Here is a 22388-nt window from a genome sequence, read left to right on the forward strand (position 1 = left end):
TGTGTTGTCTGTGTTTGTGTGTGAGAGAGAGTGAGTGTGTGTGTGTCTGTGGGGGGGTGTGTGTGGTGTGTGTGTGTGTGTGAGACAGAGTGTGTGTGTGAGAGAGAGTGAGTGTGTGTGTGTCTGTGGGGGGGGGTGTGTGTGTGTGTGTGAGAGAGAGAGAGAGTGTGTGTGTGTGTGTGAGAGAGAGAGAGAGTGTGTGTGTGTGTGTGAGAGAGAGAGAGAGAGTGTGTCTGTGTGTGTGTGTGAGAGAGAGAGTGTGTGTCTGTGTTTGTGTGTGGGGGTGTGGTGTGGTGTGTGTGTGGTGTGAGAGAGAGAGAGTGTGTGTGTGTGTGTGAGAGAGAGTGAGTGTGTGTGTGTGTGGGGGGTGTGTATATATATATATATATACAAAGACACACCTGAGCTTGTTGCCTGTATACACTGAGGCTGATCAAGCTGGTAGTAAAATCTGGAATGGTTGACTGCTGGGATAGAGAGCTGGTTTTGAAGTGTGTGGGGTGGGGGGTGTGGGGTGGGGTGGGGTGGGGTGGGGTGGGGGGGGGGGTGTGTGTGGGGGGTTTTGAAGGCAAATGCATTTTAACCTTTTTTTTTCTTCTTCCTTTTCTCTCAGAAACACCTGGAGCAGTATCTGAACAGCTTGCTGGAGATGAGCTTCTGCAGGAATTACCATCACATGGTCAGTCAGCTGTCTCAGCGCTGGGGGGGGCTTTTTAAATCAATTTTAAAAAAATCAATTCCCAGTCCCAATCGGAATAGGAGGCTCGGGGGTCCAGTGGTTAGAGAAAGAGGCTCGATACCAGGAGGTTCAAATCCCGGCTCAGCCACTGACTCCCTGTGTGTGTGTGCGTGTGTGTGTGTGTGTGTGTGCGTGTGTGTGTGCGTGTGTGTGTGCGTGCGTGTGTGTGTGTGTGTGTGCGTGTGACCCTGAGCAAGTCGCTGAACCTCCTTGTGCTCCGTCCTTTGGATGAGACGTCAAACAGACGATTGTAGGTTTTGAATGTGTAGCCGTGGCGATGGGGGCTGGATGTCACTGACAGGCTGGTTTTGAATGTGTAGCCGTGGCGATGGGGGCTGGATGTCACTGACAGGCTGGTTTTCAATGTGTAGCCGTGGCGATGGGGGCTGGATGTCACTGACGGGCTGGTTTTGAATGTGTAGCCGTGGCGATGGGGGCTGGATGTCACTGACAGGCTGGTTTTGAATGTGTAGCCGTGGCGATGGGGGCTGGATGTCACTGACAGGCTGGTTTGCTGATGTTTTATATAACAGGGCTCTGGTCTCTCTGTTTGTTTCTAGTTGGAGTTCCTAGACGTGAGTCCTCTTTCTTTCATCAAGGACCTCGGACCCAAAGGCTTGTAAGTGAAATAAATCCATGAGTTAGAAACTCACACTAGCCCTGCTGCTGCTGCTGCTGCACCCAGTCCTGGGGTTCAGAGCTCCCCTCAATGAAGTCTGTTATTATTATTAATATGAAATGATCAGGAGCCAGGAGTGTTGAGCAGGGTTACAAACTCACACTAGCCCTGCTGCTGCTGCTGGTGCTGCTGCACCCAGTCCTGGGGTTCAGAGCTCCCCTCAATGAGGTCTGTTATTATTATTAATATTGAAATGATCAGGAGCCAGGAGTTTGAGCAGGGTTACAAACTCACACTAGCCCTGCTGCTGCTGCTGCTGCACCCAGTCCTGGGGTTCAGAGCTCCCCTCAATGAAGTCTGTTATTATTATTAATATTGAAATGATCAGGAGCCAGGAGTTTGAGCAGGGTTACAAACTCACACTAACACCTGCTGCTGCTGCTGCTGCTGCTGCTGCCACCCAGTCCTGGGGTTCAGAGCTCCCCTCAATGAAGTCTGTTATTATTATTAATATTGAAATGATCAGGAGCCAGGAGTTTGAGCAGGGTTACAAACTCACACTAGCCCTGGGGTTCAGAGCTCCCCTCAATGATAATTTCAGTATTAATAATAGACTTCATTGAGGGAGTTCTGGGTGCAGCAGCAGGGCTTTGTGTGTGTGTGTGTGTGTGTGTGTGTGTGTGTGTGTGCGCGCGTGTTCCCAAGGTAACGGAGCCTTGTCCAATAGGCTTCTCCGCAGGGCAGTAAAGTCTCTTTGTTCAGGGGAATTCGTCGTGAGAAGCAAATTGAATGACAATGAGACCGTGGGAAGAGGGTGAGACCAGTAATACAGGTTTAGAGAGAGAGAGAGAGAGAGGAGAGAGAGGAGAGAGAGAGAGAGAGCGAGCAAGCAAGAGAGGAGAGGAGAGAGAGCACAAGGAGAGATAGAGCGAGCAAGAGAGAGAGAGAGAGAGAGGGGGGGGGGAGGAGAGAGAGAGGGAGCAAGCAAGAGAGGAGAGGAGAGAGAGAGCACAAGGAGAGAAAGAGCAAGAGAGAAACAGAGAGGAGAGCAAGAGAAAGAGAGAGGAGAGAGCATAAGAGGAGAGGAGAGAGGGGGGTAGAGAAAGAGAGGAAGAACAAGAGGAGCAAGAGAGGAGAGACAGAGAGGAGAGCACAAGAGAGAGAGGGGGAGAGAGAGAAAACAGGTGCATCCCTCCCTCCCATTCATACATGAATTCTCTGTGTGTGTGTTTGTGGTGACAGCCAGACTAGGGCTGGGGTTTGTATTGCCCGCGTCTCCTCACTCGCTCCACACCCGAGTATCCCTGAACAGATCATCGACTCCTCTTGAAAAACAAACAGAAACGTTCAATATTTTAACGGGCAGTCTTTTAAATATTTAATAGGGAGTCTGTTTGCTGGATAACGTCCCTCTGAATACTCGCTGTGTTCAATTAGAGCACCATATTGCTTCTGTAGTGTTGGCTTTGCTGTGCGTCTGAAATCAGACCGCTGGCACTGAAAATCTATAGTCAAAATAGTCAAATTGATGACTTCAGTAGGGTCACACGTGCAATTCATTTAAAACCGTAAGAGAAAATTATCACGCAGCCACAAAATACAGGAGACTTTTTTAGCGTAATTAAAGCACAAAGCGGTCTGACATTTTCACCCAGGCAGGTATATAAAGGAGATCAATGACACATCTGGAGCTGTTGTGCTAGATTTGCACACTGCTGTCCATACCCAGACTGAACCTGGTAGACAATGCAGCCTTTTAGAACCGGAACTCAGAACCTCAGAACTGTCTCCGTGTTCTTAGAACACGCCTCTGCGAGTCGCTCAGGTTTTCATGCAGGCAGGTACAGACAGGAGACGAGTGACGCCTCTGGAGGGGTTCTGATAGATTTGCACATGGCTGTGTGTGTGTGTGTGTGTGTGTGTGTGTAGGTAATGTTTTTAATTCAGTTCTGTCATTTCTCTGTCTCTCGCAGAGAGGGGTCGATCTTGAAGAGATCTGGGGGTCACCGAATTCAGGGGCTCAACTGCTTTGGACACCACCAGTTCTGTTACCGCTGGTCACGCAGGTGAGGGGTGAGGGGGTCCCCAAAAGATCGGAGCAGAACTAGCATGAGTTACACAATGGAAAACCGTGCTTGATCAGGGATGGTAATAAGACCTCTCTCTCCTTCTCCTTCTCCTCCTCTCCCCCTCTCCTCTCCTCCCCTCTCTGATCTCTCCCTCCTCTCCCCTACCCTCTCTCCCCCTCTCCTCCTCTCTCCTCTCACCTACCCTCTCCCCCTCTCCTCTCCCCCTCTCTCCTCTCCTCCCCTCTCCTCTCCCTACCCTACCCTCTCCTCTCCCCTCTCCCTCTCTGCTCTCCCCCTCTCCTCCTCCCTTACCCTCTCCCCTCTCCTCTCCCCCTCTCTCCCCTCTCCCCTCTCTGCTCTCCCCCTCTCCTCCTCCCTTCCCCTCTCCCCCTCTCCTCTCCCCTCTCTCCTCTCCTCCTCTTGCAGGTGGCTGGTTGTGAAGGATTCCTTCTTCTCTACATGAAGCCTGAAGCCGGGGTTGTCTCCTTCGTGCTGCTCTTTGACCCCGAGTTCAGAGTTCAGGTGGGCCGGAGCTACACTGCCACCAAGTACGGCGTGTGCATCCAGAACTTCGCCAGGTAACCCGGGTCCGAATCGGGGAGGGGGGGGGGGTGTTCTTTAAAACGGGTCAACTCTCTCCAGGGTCAGGGGTCAGGGGTCAAGGCACTGTTTTTTTTTATTTCAATTTCAAATCCTTTTTAAAATCCAGTTCCCCTTCCCTCTGAAGGAACTGCAACGGATGTTTTGGAGACGTTAATAACTGTCGCGATTCATTCTGAAGCAGATTTTTTTTTTAAAACTGACTAAACAAACGGCGATGTGTTGGAATTGATTAAAAGGGAACTGGAATTGAAATCAATTATTTTTCTTCAAAATCAATTTCCAGTTCCCTTCTAATCAGTAATGTGTGTGGTATGTGTGTGTGTGTGTGTGTGTATGTATGTATGTGTGTGTGCGTGTGTGTGTGTGTGTGCGTGTGTGTGTGCGTGTCATTTCATTACTTTTTGATTTGTACGTAGAGAACTGCTTATCTGATTGTAATGAAACTTGGTAAGGACATTCCTCGCCACACGTAACTGAGAGTAACACAGTTTTGGGTCCCCCCCCTCCTCCCTCCCCCCTCCCCAGGACCCTCATCATTAAGTGCAGCAGTTACCGGCAGGCTCAGTGGTGGAGCCACGAGATCCAGAGGCTGGCGAAGGAGGGAGGGAGGGAGTTTGTGTCGCCTCACCGTTTCGACGCCTTCGTACCCATCCGAGAGAACACCCTGGCCAAGTGGTGAGATGGATTACAGCTCCTGTGTCCCCCCTCCCTCCCTCCTCTCCTCTCCTCTCTCCTGTCCTCAACTCCTCTGTTCATTTCTAGAAGAGATAACGCCCTGGCCAAGTGGTGAGACGGATTACAGCTCCAGTAGGTCCCTCCCCTCCTCCCTCCCTCTCTCCTCTCCTCCCACCCTCCACTCCTCTGCCTCCTCTCCTCTCTCTCCCCTCTTATCTCTTCCTCCATGCCTCCCATCTCTTATATTCTCCTCTGAGAGGGAGGGAGGGAGGCGGAGTGGTATTATAATCTCTCTGTGTGTCTCTCTCTCTCTCCCTCTCTTCTCTCCCTCTCTTCTCTCTCTCTCCCTCTCTCTCTCTGCAGGTATGTCAATGGCAGTGGATACTTTGCTGATGTCGGTCAGGCTTTAGAAGATGCGAAAGAAGAGATTTTCATCACAGACTGGTGGTGAGTAAGCGTCGTGGGGCTCAAGCAGACAAACGATGCAGAAATAAAACCGCAGTCCAGGCTGCTGAGGTCCAGAATCAAAACAACTCTCCGTCCGTCTCTCTCTCTCTCTGTCTGTCCCGGGAATGCAGGTTGAGTCCGGAGGTGTTTATGAAGCGACCGGCGAACGGGGATCACTGGAGGCTCGACCAGATACTGAAACGCAAAGCAGTGAGGCTGTGTGTGTGTGTGTGTGTGTGTGTGTGTGTGTGTGTCTCTGCCACTGTGTGTGTGTGTGTGTGTGTGTGTGTGTGTTTCTCTGCCACTGTGTGTGTGTGTGTGTCTCTCTGCCACTGTGTGTGTGTGTCTCTCTGCCACTGTGTGTGTGTGTGTCTCTCTGTGTGTGACGGTGTCTCTGTGTGTGTGTGTGTGTGTGTGTGTGTGTGTGTGTGAGACGGTGTGTTTTGTCGCCCCCTGCAGGAGCAGGGAGTGAAGGTGTGTGAGACGGTGTGTTTTGTCGCACCCTGCAGGAGCAGGGAGTGAAGGTGTGTGTGACGGTGTGTTTTGTCGCCCCCTGCAGGAGCAGGGAGTGAAGGTGTGTGTGACGGTGTGTTTTGTCGCCCCCTGCAGGAGCAGGGAGTGAAGGTGTGTGTGACGGTGTGTTTTGTCGCCCCCTGCAGGAGCAGGGAGTGAAGGTGTGCGTGCTGCTGTTTAAGGAGGTGGAGCTCGCTCTGGGAATCAACAGCGACTACAGCAAGAGGACCCTGATGAGCCTGCACCCCAATATCAAGGTACCCCGACTCTGACACTGCCCCAGTGCTGCACCCCAATATCACATACATATATACACACAAATAAATAACACACACACACACACATCATACAGTATTTTACAGACCTCTCAATTCTTCTCTCAGGTGATGCGTCACCCTGACCACGTTTCCTCCGTGGTCGTCCTCTGGGCGCACCACGAGAAGCTGGTGGTCATTGACCAGTCCGTGGCCTTCATGGGTGGGCTGGACCTGGCCTACGGCCGCTGGGATGACCACTGCTACCGACTGACCGACATGGGCTGCGATGGGACAGAGACGCAGGGAGCAGAGACACAGCCCAAAGCACAGGTAACAACAGCTACAGGAAACCCAAAACAGGGCCAGAAACTCACACACCAGCCCTGCTGCTGCTGCACCCAGTCCTGGGGTTCAGAGCTCCCCTCAATGAAGTCTGTCATTATTATTAATATTGAAATGATCAGGAGCCAGGAGTTTGAGCAGGGTTACAAACTCACACTAGCCCTGCTGCTGCTGCTGCTGCTGCACCCAGTCCTGGGGTTCAGAGCTCCCCTCAATGAAGTCTGTTATTATTATTAATATTGAAATGATCAGGAGCCAGGAGTTTGAGCAGGGTTACAAACTCACACTAGCCCTGCTGCTGCTGCTGCACCCAGTCCTGGGGTTCAGAACTCCCCTCAATACTGGACCCAGTTTACACACCCCGGTTCTGTTCTGATGACCCGTCTTGTTTGTTCTGCTGCAGGAGCCGGGTCCGAACGGTTCGGAGCACCAGAACGGGGCCCCGGAGGGCGAGGAGGGGCCCCAGGACCTGAGAGACAACAGGAAGCTGTGGCTGGGCAAGGACTACAGCAACTTCATAGTGAGGGACTGGGTGCAGCTGGACCGGCCCTTTGAAGGTACAGTGTGTCCGTCTGTCTGTCTGTCTCTCTCTCTCTCTGTCCGTCTGTCTCTCTCTCTCTCTGTCCGCCTGTCTGTCTCTCTCTCTGTGTGTCCGCCTGTCTCTCTTTCACTGTGTGTCTGTCTCTCTGTCTGTCTGTCTCTCTCTCACTGTGTGTCTGTATCTCTGTGTCTGTCTCTCTCACTGTTTGTCTGTCTCTCTGTGTCTGTCTGTCTCTCTGTGTGTCTGTCTGTCTGTGTCTCACCTCTCCCCTCCTCTCCCTCTCAGACTTCATCGACCGCAACAAAACTCCCAGAATGCCGTGGCGGGATGTGGCCGCAGTGGTTCATGGGAAGGCAGCGCGTGACCTGGCGAGACACTTTATACAGCGTTGGAACTTCACCAAGGTCAGAGCCTGACCCCTGACCCCTAACCCCAACCCTAGCTGCATACACTATTACTAACATACAAATACACAGCGATTTTTAAATACTCTGTGTTCTCAGGGTCGTCCCTTCACTCGCGTATTCATTCTCGCATTTCTTTTTTCCAGATTTTTAAGAGCAAGTACAAACACCACTTCTACCCCTGTCTGCTCCCGAAGTCCCACAGCACTGCGGAGGAGCTTCCCTTCAGAGTGCCGGGGTCACAGAGAGCCCGAGTGCAGGTACTTCCTCCAGCAGGGCCGCACGAGAAGGGTGGGGGGCGGGGCCGGAGGGGGCCATGCCCCCCCCCCCCCCCCAACCCCAACCCCCAGTTCAGATCGTTTAATTAATAAAAGTATTTTTTAAACACAAAAATCTAAACTACAGCTCTGCCCACCAAAAGTTTTCCATCACCCTATAGAATGAACTCATTTTGCTTCTGTTGTCAGACCTGATGTCTGTGCGTGTTACCTCTCTCTCCCCGTCTCTCTTCTCTCCTCTCCCCATCTCTCTCCTCTCCCCCTCTCTCATCCCCTCTCTCCTCTCCCCCTCTCTCTCCTCTCCTCTCCCCCTCTCTCCCCGTCTCTCTCCTCTCCCCCTCTCTTCCCCTCTCTCAATCCCCCTCTCTCGTCCTCTGTCTATTCTCTCTCTCCTCTCCCCGTCTCTCTCCTCTCCCCCTCTCTCGTCCTCTCTCTCTCCTCTCCCCCGTCTCTCTCCTCTCCTCTCCCCCTCTCTTCCCCTCTCTCTACTCTCCTCCTCCTCTCTCCCCCTCTCTCAGATCCTGCGCTCCGTGGATCGCTGGTCTGCTGGTACCTATGAGAGCTCTATCCTGAAAGCCTACATCGACACCATCGACAACAGCCAGCACTACATCTACATAGAGGTGAGGAGAGAGTCAGTGTGTGTGTCTGTCTGTGTGTGTGTGTGTGTCTGTGTGTGTAAGTGTGAAGAGCCATTATTGCATCTACATTGAGGTAAGGAGAGCATGACAACACTCACTCACTCAATGTCACTCACTCTTTCTCTCTCTCTCTCTCTCTCTCTCTCTCTCTCTTCCCCCCTCGTTCAGAACCAGTTCTTCATCAGCTGTGCGGACGGGAGGAGCGTTCAGAACGGAATCGGAGACGCCATCGTGAAGCGCATCCTACGAGCGCACAGGTACCCCGCCCCAAAAAACACGCTCTTCAAAAACCAGGACTGATCAAACACAAACACGCGCTTCAAAAATTGAATTTCAAAATTCAAGGGACTTTCTGTGATTCAAACTTGTACTTTTAAATCTTGAGATACATATTAAATAACCCCTTTCCTCTCTCCCCCCCCCCCCCCCCCCCCCCCTCCAGTGAGAATAAACCATACCGTGTGTTCGTTGTGCTTCCGTTGCTTCCTGGTTTCGAGGGTGACATCACCACAGGGGGCGGGAACGCCATCCAGGCCATCCTGCACTTCACCTACAGGTACACCAGGGGGCAGTGCTGGCACACCATCTCAATCATACTGAAGACCCTGAGAGAGACTTCTAGAAACGTCAGTCATTGAATTTGCACGGAAGACACTGAGAGACTATTTATAGTATTAAATACATATTTTTACAATAAAAACTGCGATTCAACGCGAGTCTTTTTTCTCTGAACCTTCTTTAGCACAGATTTGTTAAGAGAAGTTTCTTTTGCAGGACAATGTGCAGAGGGGACCAGTCTATCGTGGCACGTCTCAAAGTGAAGAGTAAGTGTCTTTTCTTTGGTTTCGTGACGATTCGAAAATCAGAAATCAACCCCCCCCTTCTCTCTCTCTCTCTCTCTCTCTCTCTCTCTCTTTGCAGGGATGTGGATGCTGTGTTTAATCCTGTCTCTGTGTCTCTCAGTGCAGGATCGCTGGAGGGAGTTCATCTCATTCTCTGGGCTCCTCTGTGTTTAATCCTGTCTCTGTGTCTCTCAGTGCAGGATCGCTGGAGGGAGTTCATCTCGTTCTCTCGGCTCCTCTGTGTTTAATCCTGTCTCTGTGTCTCTCAGTGCAGGATCGCTGGAGGGAGTTCATCTCGTTCTCTGGGCTCCGCTGTGTTTAATCCTGTCTCTGTGTCTCTCAGTGCAGGATCGCTGGAGGGAGTTCATCTCGTTCTCTGGGCTCCTCTGTGTTTAATCCTGTCTCTGTGTCTCTCAGTGCAGGATCGCTGGAGGGAGTTCATCTCGTTCTCTGGGCTCCTCTGTGTTTAATCCTGTCTCTGTGTCTCTCAGTGCAGGATCGCTGGAGGGAGTTCATCTCGTTCTCTGGGCTCCGCTGTGTTTAATCCTGTCTCTGTGTCTCTCAGTGCAGGATCGCTGGAGGGAGTTCATCTCGTTCTCTGGGCTCCTCTGTGTTTAATCCTGTCTCTGTGTCTCTCAGTGCAGGATCGCTGGAGGGAGTTCATCTCGTTCTCTGGGCTCCGCTCCCACGCCTGTCTGCAGGACTCTCTGGTCACAGAGCTGATCTACGTTCACAGCAAGATGCTCATCGCCGACGACAGGAAGTACATCATCGGTGAGGGCGGGGCTGAGCGGCGAACATCGTAGAGAGTGATCAGAGTTGGATCGGTTGACCCGAGTGATTGATCGGTTCGGTTCGATCAGTTTGCTGTTCAATGACCTGCAGGCTCAGTTCGCAGTTGATTTGATCACAGTGACTGATTGATCAGTGATTGATTGGTTGATCAGAGTGACATTGAGCAGAGTGATTTATTGATTGCTTGATTGGTCAGAGTGACTGATTAGAGTGATTGGTCTATCAGAGTGACTGCTTGATCAGAGTGATTGGGTGATCAGAGTGACTAATTGATCAAGCAGAGTGACTGGTTGATCAGATTGATTGATCAGAGGGATTGGTCGATCATAGTGATTGATTGATCGGAGTGATTGATTGGTCAGAGTGATGCCTCGTTGCCCCCGCAGGCTCAGCAAACATTAACGACCGCAGCATGCTGGGGTCCCGGGACAGCGAGCTGGCCGTGCTGGTGGAGGATTCGGAGAGCGTGCCCTCCCTCATGGGGGGGCAGGAGTACCAGGCAGGGAGGCTGGCCCTGGCGCTGCGTCTTGAGTGCTTCAGGTGAGAGACAGACACGCCTTGTTAAAAGCTTGTTCTGTATTGAAGCGGCACACTTGGACTTACTGTTGATCTGTTTCCAGTTCACATCCTTGCATTCGACAGCTAAAGGGTCTCGGTTCATATTTACATATTTACTGTCGATTCCTACTGAGAGTTGACCCGCACCCCCACCCCCACCGCCGTCTCGTTTCAGGGTGCTGCTGGGGTCGGACGGTGCCCCCAGTATCGATATCCGGGACCCAATCAGTGACGAGTTCTTCCAGGGGGTGTGGCAGAAGACAGCCGCGGACAACGCTGAGATCTACGAGACGGTGAGAGAGAGAGGAAGAGGGCGAGTGCTGGGGTTAGGCCTGGGGCTAGGGTTAGGGCTGGGGCTAGGGTTAGGGCTGGAGCTAGGGTTTGGGCTGGGGCTAGGATTAGGCCTGGGGCTAGGGTTAGGGTTTGAGCTAGGGTTAGGGCTGGGGATAGGGTTAGGGTTGGAGCTAGGATTTGGGCTGGAGTTAGGGTTAGGGTTGGGAGTAGGGTTAGGCCTGGGGCTAGGGTTAGGGTTGGAGCTAGGATTTGGGCTGGAGTTAGGGTTAGGGTTGGGAGTAGGGTTAGGCCTGGGGCTAGGGTTAGGCCTGGGGCTAGGGTTAGGGTTGGAGCTAGGGTTAGGGCTGGGGCTAGGGTTAGGCCTGGGGCTAGGGTTAGGCCTGGGGCTAGGGTTAGGGCTGGAGCTCGGGTTAGGGTTTGAGCTAGGGTTAGGGCTGGGGCTAGGGTTAGGGTTGGAGCTAGGATTTGGGCTGGGGCTAGGGTTAGGGTTGGGAGTAGGGTTAGGGTTGGGAGTAGGGTTAGGCCTGGGGCTAGGGTTAGGCCTGGGGCTAGGGTTAGGGTTGGAGCTAGGGTTAGGGCTGGGGCTAGGGTTAGGCCTGGGGCTAGGGTTAGGGTTGGGGCTCGGGTTAGGGCTGGAGCTCGGGTTAGGGTTGGAGCTCGGTTTAGGGCTGGGGCTAGGGTTAGGGTTGGAGCTAGGGTTAGGGCTGGGGCTAGGGTTAGGGTTGGAGCTAGGATTTGGGTTGGGGCTAGGATTAGGGTTGGAGTTAGGGTTAGGGTTGGGAGTAGGGTTAGGCCTGGGGCTAGGGTTAGGGCTGGAGCTCGGGTTAGGGCTGGAGCTCGGGTTAGGGTTGGAGCTCGGGTTAGGGCTGGGGCTAGGGTTAGGGCTGGGGCTAGGGTTAGGGTTTGAGCTAGGGTTAGGGCTGGGGCTAGGGTTAGGGTTGGAGCTAGGATTTGGGCTGGAGTTAGGGTTAGGGTTGGGAGTAGGGTTAGGCCTGGGGCTAGGGTTAGGGCTGGAGCTAGGGTTAGGGCTGGGGCTAGGGTTAGGGCTGGGGCTAGGGTTAGGGTTGGAGCTAGGATTTGGGTTGGGGCTAGGATTAGGGTTGGAGTTAGGGTTAGGGTTGGGAGTAGGGTTAGGCCTGGAGCTAGGGTTAGGGTTTGAGCTAGGGTTCGGGCTGGGGATAGGGTTAGGGTTGGAGCTAGGATTTGGGCTGGAGTTAGGGTTAGGGTTGGGAGTAGGGTTAGGCATGGGGCTAGGGTTAGGCCTGGGGTAGGGTTAGGGTTTGAGCTAGGGTTAGGGCTGGGGCTAGGGTTAGGGTTGGAGCTAGGATTTGGGCTGGGGCTAGGATTAGGGTTGGAGTTAGGGTTAGGGTTAGGCCTGGGGCTAGGGTTAGGCCTGGGGCTAGGGTTAGGGTTTGAGCTAGGGTTAGGCCTGGGGCTAGGGTTAGGGTTGGGACTCGGGTTAGGGTTGGAGCTCGGGTTAGGGCTGGGGCTAGGGTTAGGGTTGCAGCTAGGGTTAGGCCTGGGGCTAGGGTTAGGCCTGGGGCTAGGGTTAGGGTTTGAGCTAGGGTTAGGGCTGGGGCTAGGGTTAGGGTTGAAGCTAGGATTTGGGCTGGGGCTAGGATTAGGGTTGGAGTTAGGGTTAGGGTTGGGAGTAGGGTTAGGGCTGGAGCTAGGGTTAGGGTTTGAGCTAGGGTTAGGGCTGGGGCTAGGGTTAGGCCTGGGGCTAGGGTTAGGGCTGGAGCTCAGGTTAGGGTTGGAGCTCGGGTTAGGGCTGGGGCTAGGGTTAGGGCTGGGGTTAGGGTTGGAGCTAGGGTTAGGCCTGGGGCTAGGGTTAGGCCTGGGGCTAGGGTTAGGGTTTGAGCTAGGGTTAGGCCTGGGGCTAGGGTTAGGCCTGGGGCTAGGGTTAGGGTTTGAGCTAGGGTTAGGCCTGGGGCTAGGGTTAGGGCTGGGGCTAGGGTTAGGCCTGGGGCTAGGGTTAGGCCTGGGGCTAGGGTTAGGGTTGGGACTCGGGTTAGGGTTGGAGCTCGGGTTAGGGTTGGAGCTCGGGTTAGGGCTGGGGCTAGGGTTAGGGTTGGAGCTAGGGTTAGGGTTTGAGCTAGGGTTAGGGTTTGAGCTAGGGTTAGGGCTGGGGCTAGGGTTAGGGTTGGGGCTAGGGTTAGGGCTGGAGCTCGGGTTAGGGTTGGAGCTCGGGTTAGGGCTGGGGCTAGGGTTAGGGTTGGAGCTAGGATTAGGCCTGGGGCTAGGGTTAGGCCTGGGGCTAGGGTTAGGGTTTGAGCTAGGGTTAGGGCTGGGGCTAGGGTTAGGGTTGGAGCTAGGATTTGGGCTGGAGTTAGGGTTAGGGTTGGGAGTAGGGTTAGGCCTGGGGCTAGGGTTAGGGCTGGGGCTAGGGTTAGGGCTGGGGCTAGGGTTAGGGTTGGAGCTAGGGTTAGGGCTTGGGCTAGGGTTAGGGCTGGGGCTAGGGTTAGGGTTGGAGCTAGGATTTGGGCTGGAGTTAGGGTTAGGCCTGGGGCTAGGGTTAGGGTTGGAGCTAGGATTTGGGCTGGAGTTAGGGTTAGGGTTGGGAGTAGGGTTAGGCCTGGGGCTAGGGTTAGGGCTGGAGCTAGGGTTAGGGCTGGGGCTAGGGTTAGGGCTGGGGCTAGGGTTAGGGCTGGGGCTAGGGTTAGGGTTGGAGCTAGGATTTGGGCTGGAGTTAGGGTTAGGGTTGGGAGTAGGGTTAGGCCTGGGGCTAGGGTTAGGGCTGGAGCTAGGGTTAGGGTTTGAGCTAGGGTTAGGGCTGGGGCTAGGGTTAGGGTTGAAGCTAGGATTTGGGCTGGAGTTAGGGTTAGGCCTGGGGCTAGGGTTAGGCCTGGGGCTAGGGTTAGGCCTGGGGCTAGGGTTAGGGCTGGAGCTCGGGCTAGGGTTTGAGCTAGGGTTAGGGCTGGGGCTAGGGTTAGGGTTGGAGCTAGGATTTGGGCTGGGGCTAGGGTTAGGGTTGGGAGTAGGGTTAGGGTTGGGAGTAGGGTTAGGGTTGGGATTAGGGTTAGGCCTGGGGCTAGGGTTAGGCCTGGGGCTAGGGTTAGGGTTGGAGCTAGGGTTAGGGCTGGGGCTAGGGTTAGGCCTGGGGCTAGGGTTAGGGCTGGAGCTCGGGTTAGGGTTGGAGCTCGGTTTAGGGCTGGGGCTAGGGTTAGGGTTGGAGCTAGGGTTAGGGCTGGGGCTAGGGTTAGGGTTGGAGCTAGGATTTGGGTTGGGGCTAGGATTAGGGTTGGAGTTAGGGTTAGGGTTGGGAGTAGGGTTAGGCCTGGGGCTAGGGTTAGGGCTGGAGCTAGGGTTAGGGCTGGTGCTAGGGTTAGGGTTGGAGCTAGGATTAGGCCTGGGGCTAGGGTTAGGCCTGGGACTAGGGTTAGGCCTGGGGCTCGGGTTAGGGCTGGAGCTCGGGTTAGGGTTGGAGCTCGGGTTAGGGCTGGGGCTAGGGTTAGGCCTGGGGCTAGGGTTAGGGCTGGGGCTAGGGTTAGGGTGTGAGCTAGGGTTAGGGCTGGGGCTAGGGTTAGGGTTGGAGCTAGGATTTGGGCTGGAGTTAGGGTTAGGCCTGGGGCTAGGGTTAGGCCTGGGGCTAGGGTTAGGCCTGGGGCTAGGGTTTGAGCTAGGGTTAGGGCTGGGGCTAGGGTTAGGGTTTGAGCTAGGGTTAGGGCTGGGGCTAGGGTTAGGGCTGGGGCTAGGGTTAGGGCTGGAGCTCAGGTTAGGGTTGGAGCTCGGGTTAGGGCTGGGGCTAGGGTTAGGGCTGGGGCTAGGGTTAGGGTTGGAGCTAGGGTTAGGCCTGGGGCTAGGGTTAGGCCTGGGGCTAGGGTTAGGGTTTGAGCTAGGGTTAGGGCTGGGGCTAGGGTTAGGTTTGGAGCTAGGATTTGGGCTGGGGCTAGGATTAGGGTTGGAGTTAGGGTTAGGGTTGGGAGTAGGGTTAGGGCTGGAGCTAGGGTTAGGGTTTGAGCTAGGGTTAGGGCTGGGGCTAGGGTTAGGGCTGGGGCTAGGGTTAGGCCTGGGGTTAGGGTTAGGGCTGGAGCTCAGGTTAGGGTTGGAGCTCGGGTTAGGGCTGGGGCTAGGGTTAGGGCTGGGGCTAGGGTTAGGGTTGGAGCTAGGGTTAGGTCTGGGGCTAGGGTTAGGGTTTGAGCTAGGGTTAGGGCTGGGGCTAGGGTTAGGGCTGGGGCTAGGGTTAGGGTTGGAGCTAGGATTAGGCCTGGGGCTAGGGTTAGGGTTGGAGCTCGGGTTAGGGCTGGAGCTCGGGTTAGGGTTGGAGCTCGGGTCAGGGCTGGGGCTAGGTTTAGGCCTGGGGCTAGGGTTAGGGTTTGAGCTAGGGTTAGGGCTGGGGCTAGGGTTAGGTCTGGGGATAGGGTTAGGGTTGGAGCTAGGATTTGGGCTGGGGTTAGGGTTGGGAGTAGGGTTAGGCCTGGGGCTAGGGTTAGGCCTGGGGCTAGGGTTAGGGTTTGAGCTAGGGTTAGGGCTGGGGCTAGGGTTAGGGTTGGAGCTAGGATTTGGGCTGGGGCTAGGATTAGGGTTGGAGTTAGGGTTAGGGTTAGGGTTAGGGTTAGGCCTGGGGCTAGGGTTAGGGTTTGAGCTAGGGTTAGGCCTGGGGCTAGGGTTAGGCCTGGGGCTAGGGTTAGGGTTGGGACTCGGGTTAGGGTTGGAGCTCGGGTTAGGGCTGGTGCTAGGGTTAGGCCTGGGGCTAGGGTTAGGCCTGGGGCTAGGGTTAGGGTTTGAGCTAGGGTTAGGGCTGGGGCTAGGGTTAGGCCTGGGGCTAGGGTTAGGCCTGGGGCTAGGGTTAGGGCTGGAGCTCAGGTTAGGGTTGGAGCTCGGGTTAGGGCTGGGGCTCGGGTTAGGGCTGGGGCTAGGGTTAGGGTTGGAGCTAGGGTTAGGCCTGGGGCTAGGGTTAGGCCTGGGGCTAGGGTTAGTGTTTGAGCTAGGGTTAGGGCTGGGGCTAGGGTTAGGATTGGAGCTAGGATTAGGGTTGGAGTTAGGGTTAGGGTTGGGAGTAGGGTTAGGCCTGGGGCTAGGGTTAGGCCTGGGGCTAGGGTTAGGGTTTGAGCTAGGGTTAGGGCTGGGGCTAGGGTTAGGGTTGGAGCTAGGATTTGGGCTGGGGCTAGGATTAGGGTTGGAGTTAGGGTTAGGGTTGGGAGTAGGGTTAGGGCTGGAGCTAGGGTTAGGGTTTGAGCTAGGGTTAGGGCTGGGGCTAGGGTTAGGCCTGGGGTTAGGGTTAGGGCTGGAGCTCAGGTTAGGGTTGGAGCTCGGGTTAGGGCTGGGGCTAGGGTTAGGGCTGGGGCTAGGGTTAGGGTTGGAGCTAGGGTTAGGCCTGGGGCTAGGGTTAGGGTTGGAGCTCGGGTTAGGGTTGGGGCTAGGGTTAGGGTTGGAGCTAGGGTTAGGGCTGGGGCTAGGGTTAGGGTTGGAGCTAGGATTAGGGTTGGGGCTAGGGTTAGGGCTGGAGCTAGGGTTAGGGTTTGAGCTAGGGTTAGGGCTGGGGCTAGGGTTAGGGTTGGGGCTAGGGTTAGGGCTGGAGCTAGGGTTAGGGTTGGAGCTAGGGTTAGGGCTGGGGCTAGGGTTAGGGCTGGGGCTAGGGTTAGGGTTGGAGCTAGGGTTAGGCCTGGGGCTAGGGTTAGGGTTTGAGCTAGGGTTAGGGCTGGGGCTAGGGTTAGGGTTGGAGCTAGGATTTGGGCTGGAGTTAGGGTTAGAGTTGGGAGTAGGGTTAGGCCTGGGGCTAGGGTTAGGGTTGGGGCTAGGGTTAGGGTTGGGGCTAGGGTTAGGGCTGGAGCTCGGGTTAGGGTTGGAGCTCGGGTTAGGGCTGGGGCTAGGGTTGGAGTTGGAGCTAGGGTTAGGGTTAGGAAGCGGTTCTTGGCTCTTCATTCCCGCTGTGTGGTTCTTTTCTCCTCAGGTGTTCCGCTGCCTACCCTCGGACTCGTTCCCGAGTCTCCGCTCGCTGAAGGACCGCGCCGGTGAGGAGAAGCTGGCCAACACTGACCCCCAGGGGGCGCGGGAAAAGCTGGCCGGGGTCAGGGGTCACCTGGTGCAGTTCCCCCTCGACTTTCTGTCTGAGGAGAGCCTACTTCCTCCCCTGAACAGCAGGGAGGGGATGATCCCTGTGGAGGTGTGGACGTGATTGGGGGGGGGGAAGAGGACAAATACAGAGGAGAGAGGAGAGGGGACAGCCCGCTGTCTGTTTGCACTGGATTATAAAAAAATAACAGGCATTTGACAGACAGACCAGGGATGGAAATAAGGCTCCTGCTGCATCAGAATTTCACTGAGTCATTCCAGGTTTTACTGCGGGCTTGATTGTAGTGTGTGTATAGGAAACAAGCCCAGGTGTGTCTTATCAGACTAACCCTGCTCAAACTAACCCTGCTCAGACTCCTGGCTCCTGATCAATTCAAATAGAAAGCATTGCATTCCACAATAGAAATGCACTGACTGTTTAGAACTATAGGTTATAATAATAATTAGCCTTTTTTATTTCTTAAATACTTTCTATTTTCTGTTTCTAAAGATTGTTTTGTAACTCTGACCTCCTCAAACCCGCTGCAGCCCAGCGCTCTACCCACTGAGCTCCTCAAACCCACTGCACCCTAACCACTGAGCTCCTCAAACCCACTGCCTTCCACACTGCACCCTAACACTGAGCTCCTCAAACCCACTGCTTTCCCCACTGCACCCTAACACTGAGCTCCTCAAACCCAGTGCCTTCCCCACTGCACCCTAACACTGAGCTCCTCAAACCCACTGCCTTCCACACTGCACCTTAACACTGAGCTCCTCAAACCCACTGCCTTCCACACTGCACCCTAACACTGAGCTCCTCAAACCCAGTGCCTTCCCCACTGCACCCCACTGCACCCTAACACTGAGCTCCTCAAACCCACTGCCTTCCCCACTGCACCCTAACACTGAGCTCCTCAAACCCACTGCCTTCCACACTGCACCTTAACACTGAGCTCCTCAAACCCACTGCCTTCCACACTGCACCTTAACACTGAGCTCCTCAAACCCACTGCCTTCCACACTGCACCCCAACACTGAGCTCCTCAAACCCACTGCTTTCCCCACTGCACCCTAACACTGAGCTCCTCAAACCCACTGCCTTCCACACTGCACCTTAACACTGAGCTCCTCAAACCCACTGCCTTCCACACTGCACCCTAACACTGAGCTCCTCAAACCCACTGCCTTCCACACTGCACCCTAACACTGAGCTCCTCAAACCCACTGCCTTCCACACTGCACCTTAACACTGAGCTCCTCAAACCCACTGCCTTCCACACTGCACCTTAACACTGAGCTCCTCAAACCCACTGCCTTCCACACTGCACCCTAACACTGAGCTCCTCAAACCCGCTCCCTTCCACACTGCACCCCAACACTGAGCTCCTCAAACCCACTGCCTTCCACACTGCACCCTAACACTGAGCTCCTCAAACCCACTGCTTTCCCCACTGCACCCTAACACTGAGCTCCTCAAACCCAGTGCCTTCCCCACTGCACCCTAACACTGAGCTCCTCAAACCCACTGCCTTCCACACTGCACCTTAACACTGAGCTCCTCAAACCCACTGCCTTCCACACTGCACCCTAACACTGAGCTCCTCAAACCCAGTGCCTTCCCCACTGCACCCCACTGCACCCTAACACTGAGCTCCTCAAACCCACTGCCTTCCCCACTGCACCCTAACACTGAGCTCCTCAAACCCACTGCCTTCCACACTGCACCTTAACACTGAGCTCCTCAAACCCACTGCCTTCCACACTGCACCTTAACACTGAGCTCCTCAAACCCACTGCCTTCCACACTGCACCCCAACACTGAGCTCCTCAAACCCACTGCTTTCCCCACTGCACCCTAACACTGAGCTCCTCAAACCCACTGCCTTCCACACTGCACCTTAACACTGAGCTCCTCAAACCCACTGCCTTCCACACTGCACCCCAACACTGAGCTCCTCAAACCCACTGCCTTCCACACTGCACCCTAACACTGAGCTCCTCAAACCCACTGCCTTCCACACTGCACCCTAACACTGAGCTCCTCAAACCCACTGCCTTCCACACTGCACCCTAACACTGAGCTCCTCAAACCCACTGCCTTCCACACTGCACCTTAACACTGAGCTCCTCAAACCCGCTCCCTTCCACACTGCACCCTAACACTGAGCTCCTCAAACCCACTGCCTTCCACACTGCACCCTAACACTGAGCTCCTCAAACCCACTGCCTTCCACACTGCACCTTAACACTGAGCTCCTCAAACCCGCTCCCTTCCACACTGCACCCTAACACTGAGCTCCTCAAACCCACTGCCTTCCACACTGCACCTTAACACTGAGCTCCTCAAACCCACTGCCTTCCACACTGCACCCCAACACTGAGCTCCTCAAACCCACTGCCTTCCACACTGCACCCTAACACTGAGCTCCTCAAACCCACTGCCTTCCACACTGCACCCTAACACTGAGCTCCTCAAACCCACTGCCTTCCACACTGCACCCTAACACTGAGCTCCTCAAACCCACTGCCTTCCACACTGCACCTTAACACTGAGCTCCTCAAACCCGCTCCCTTCCACACTGCACCCTAACACTGAGCTCCTGAAACCCACTGCCTTCCACACTGCACCTTAACACTGAGCTCCTCAAACCCACTGCCTTCCACACTGCACCTTAACACTGAGCTCCTCAAACCCGCTCCCTTCCACACTGCACCCTAACACTGAGCTCCTGAAACCCGCTCCCTTCCACACTGCACCCCAACCCCCACATAATAAAATATTTTATATCGAATGTTTGACGATTTTTCTAGAGACTTTATTACACAGATTTTAAACTAAGGCACTAACCATTAACACTGGTTTATTTTACTGTTATTTCTTATATATATTTTTAATATTAATAGTATTATTAATATTCTTTATTAACTAATAATATACAATGCGTTTGAGATCCCTAGTGTCGAACATTTTCACAGAAAAAAAGTTACAGAAAACGTTACTTTGCTAGCTTTGTGGGTGTCGCCCTTGGCACTGTGGTCCAGGCGTGCGAGGCTGCCAGTTGTCATAGCGACGTCTTTAAAATAACGCCTTCCTATAATTACACTTGCAACGGAGGGGAGGGGGGGGGGGGGGGCTGATGCTTGAAACAGCTGGTTTTGCATCTTTGTAAACGTGTTGCCGTGGCAACAGCTGTAGCCCACACGCGCTCCGGTCAGTGTGTTACAAACACTTGATTTGTTTGTAGATAGTTTTCCAGAGCTAGTGGATACAGGACAGGCTGAGGTTAGGTTAGGTCTCCTCTCGTTTGAGGACAGACTGCCGTGTCGTGTTTGTGGAGCATTGTTTAACTGCTGTCATCGACCTCATTAACCCTTCCATATGTAACGTGCCCCCCACAGAAATAAAGACAATGCTGACTTTCTTCTTGTTGCAGTGAGCCGGTGCAGGAAACAGGTGTTTGAAATGTACTGACAGGCTGAGTCGCTCCCAAGCGCCGTTTTAATAAGAAACCAGAGTCTGAACAAGATTCCTCGACTGAAAGGGTTAAACCGCACTGTTAGGATGATGATTTTGTGTTAGGGTGATGCCTTCGCTCTGATTTTGTGAACCACAGACGTTATGCAAGTGTAAACTGAATGCATCGAATTAGAGGAACACAGATTGAGTTGTGATTTGATCTATTTTCTGCCCCAAAGAAAATTGTATTTGATTCTTAATGGGTTAAGCTAATAAGAGGAAAGATATTTTACATATATATATATATATATATATATATATATATATATTATTATTATTATTAATTATTTCTTAGCAGACGCCCTTGTCCAGGGCGACTTACAATTGTTACAAGATATCACATTATTTTTACATACAATTACCCATTTATACAGTTGGGTTTTTACTGGAGCAATCTAGGTAAAGTACCTTGCTCAAGGGTACAGCAGCAGTGTCCCCCCCACCTGGGATTGAACCCACAACCCTCCGGTTAAGAGTCCAGAGCCCTAACCACTACTCCACACTGCTGCCCCTGTGTATATATATACACACAGAGCATCAAAAGAAACATCACTATATATATATATATATATCACACATTTTTGCAGATTCTGATCAATGTGAATTCTAGAATGCTAAAATCACACGCTTGGTTTCTTCTCATCATAACTACGGCTGTATTAATAACGGTCAAAGTTGTTATAATCGTGGAAAACACTAGAGGAGGCTTTGAGTAAATTGTTGAAGCTCAGAACATCCAGATACAGATTGCAACTCCAGAATCTGTCCAAGACTTTTGCACAGCAGTGTGTGTGTGTGTGTGTGTGTGTCTCTATCTATCTATCTATCTATCTATCTATCTATCTATCTATCTATCTATCTATCTATCTATCTATCTATCTATCTATCTATAATCAGAAATGCATCCTTTTAAACTACCGATGCAATCACTAAACTTTTTTCTGATACTGAAAACTCTCCGAGTGGATTTTGTAAGCGTCGATCCTGCCAGAATGCATATTTTTGTATCTCTATTGCTGTTATAAAACAAACTGTCACTTTTTTGTGTTACTACATAATATTAAAAAAATGAATAATTCCAAAAACACTGGTACCTTGCATTCTTTAAAAAAAAAAAAAAAAACTACAATCCTCTCTCCCATCCCCAAGTTCAGCTGCTCTCAGTGGAACTCGCTTTACATGTAATTATCTACTTGAATTTGATCTGATTGTACTGTATTTTATAACTGCTCTTATCTGTATTATGATATTCTGTAATGTGATATTTTACAATGTGATACTTTGTAATAATATAATAATACTATATTAATTTTTATATAGCGCCTTTCATAGTGATCCACCATCACAAAGCGCTTTACAGAGGCAGGCTGTGAACTGTGCATTATATGCAGAGTCACTTCCAATAGGACGTTGATTTAACATCACAAATAAAACTCATACTAACTTTCATCAATCAATCAATCAATCTTTATTTTTATATAGCGCCTTTCATAGTGTTCCACCATCACAAAGCGCTTTACAGAGGCAGGCTGTGAACTGTGCATTATATGCAGAGTCACTTCCAATAGGACGTTGATTTAACATCACAAATAAAACTCATACTAACTTTCATCAATCAATCAATCAATCTTTATTTTTATATAGCGCCTTTCATAGTGATCCACCATCACAAAGCGCTTTACAGAGGCAGGCTGTGAACTGTGCATTATATGCAGTGTCACTTCCAATAGGACGTTGATTTAACATCTCATCCGCAGGACGGAGCACAAGGAGGTGAAGTGACTCGCTCAGGGTCACACACACAGGGAGTCAGTCAGTGACAGAGGTGGGATTTGAACCCGTGACCTTCTGGTGACAATACTTTGAACTGTAACAGCTGTACTCGTCCTGGATAAGGGCGTCTGCTAAGAAATAATAACGCGATCTGAGAAACCTGACTCATCTCTGGAGTGTCCCGGAATTACAGGGCCAGTTGGCAAGCCAAGGTCTGGCAAGCGAAATCAGGTGCTGTTTCTAAACTTTGGACCGCTACTGTAGTTTAAAGTGACGTCACTTCCATTAGACTGCTGCTGTTTTTATTATATATTTCTTAGCAGACGCCCTTATCCAGGGCGACTTACAATTGTTACAAGATATCACATTATTTTTTACATACAATTCCCCATTTATACAGTTGGGTTTTTACTGGAGCAATCTAGGTAAAGTATCTTGCTCAAGGGTACAGCAGCAGTGTCCCCCCCACCTGGGATTGAACCCA

At 52.7% G+C, this 22388-nt stretch overlaps 1 protein-coding gene across 1 annotated transcript; it reads left to right on the forward strand.

The window, feature by feature from the left end:
* Positions 1–613: 613 nt before the first annotated feature.
* LOC131725385 (phospholipase D2-like) lies at positions 614–21216 on the forward strand (the record flags this gene model as incomplete). The annotated part of the gene is given in 21 exon segments (XM_059018670.1): positions 614–679; positions 1300–1358; positions 3332–3424; positions 3854–3876; positions 3879–4005; positions 4556–4705; positions 5069–5152; positions 5284–5362; positions 5812–5922; positions 6049–6252; positions 6668–6821; positions 7091–7209; positions 7356–7469; positions 8006–8110; positions 8297–8385; positions 8571–8684; positions 8903–8952; positions 9610–9744; positions 10152–10305; positions 10499–10616; positions 16511–21216. Coding segments are annotated over 21 exon segments (2373 nt in total), but the record flags the coding sequence as incomplete, so codon positions are not given.
* Between the last annotated feature and the right edge of the window lie 1172 nt (positions 21217–22388).

Source organism: Acipenser ruthenus, unplaced genomic scaffold (genome assembly GCF_902713425.1).
Source record: "Acipenser ruthenus unplaced genomic scaffold, fAciRut3.2 maternal haplotype, whole genome shotgun sequence".
Classification (NCBI taxonomy): domain Eukaryota; kingdom Metazoa; phylum Chordata; class Actinopteri; order Acipenseriformes; family Acipenseridae; genus Acipenser; species Acipenser ruthenus.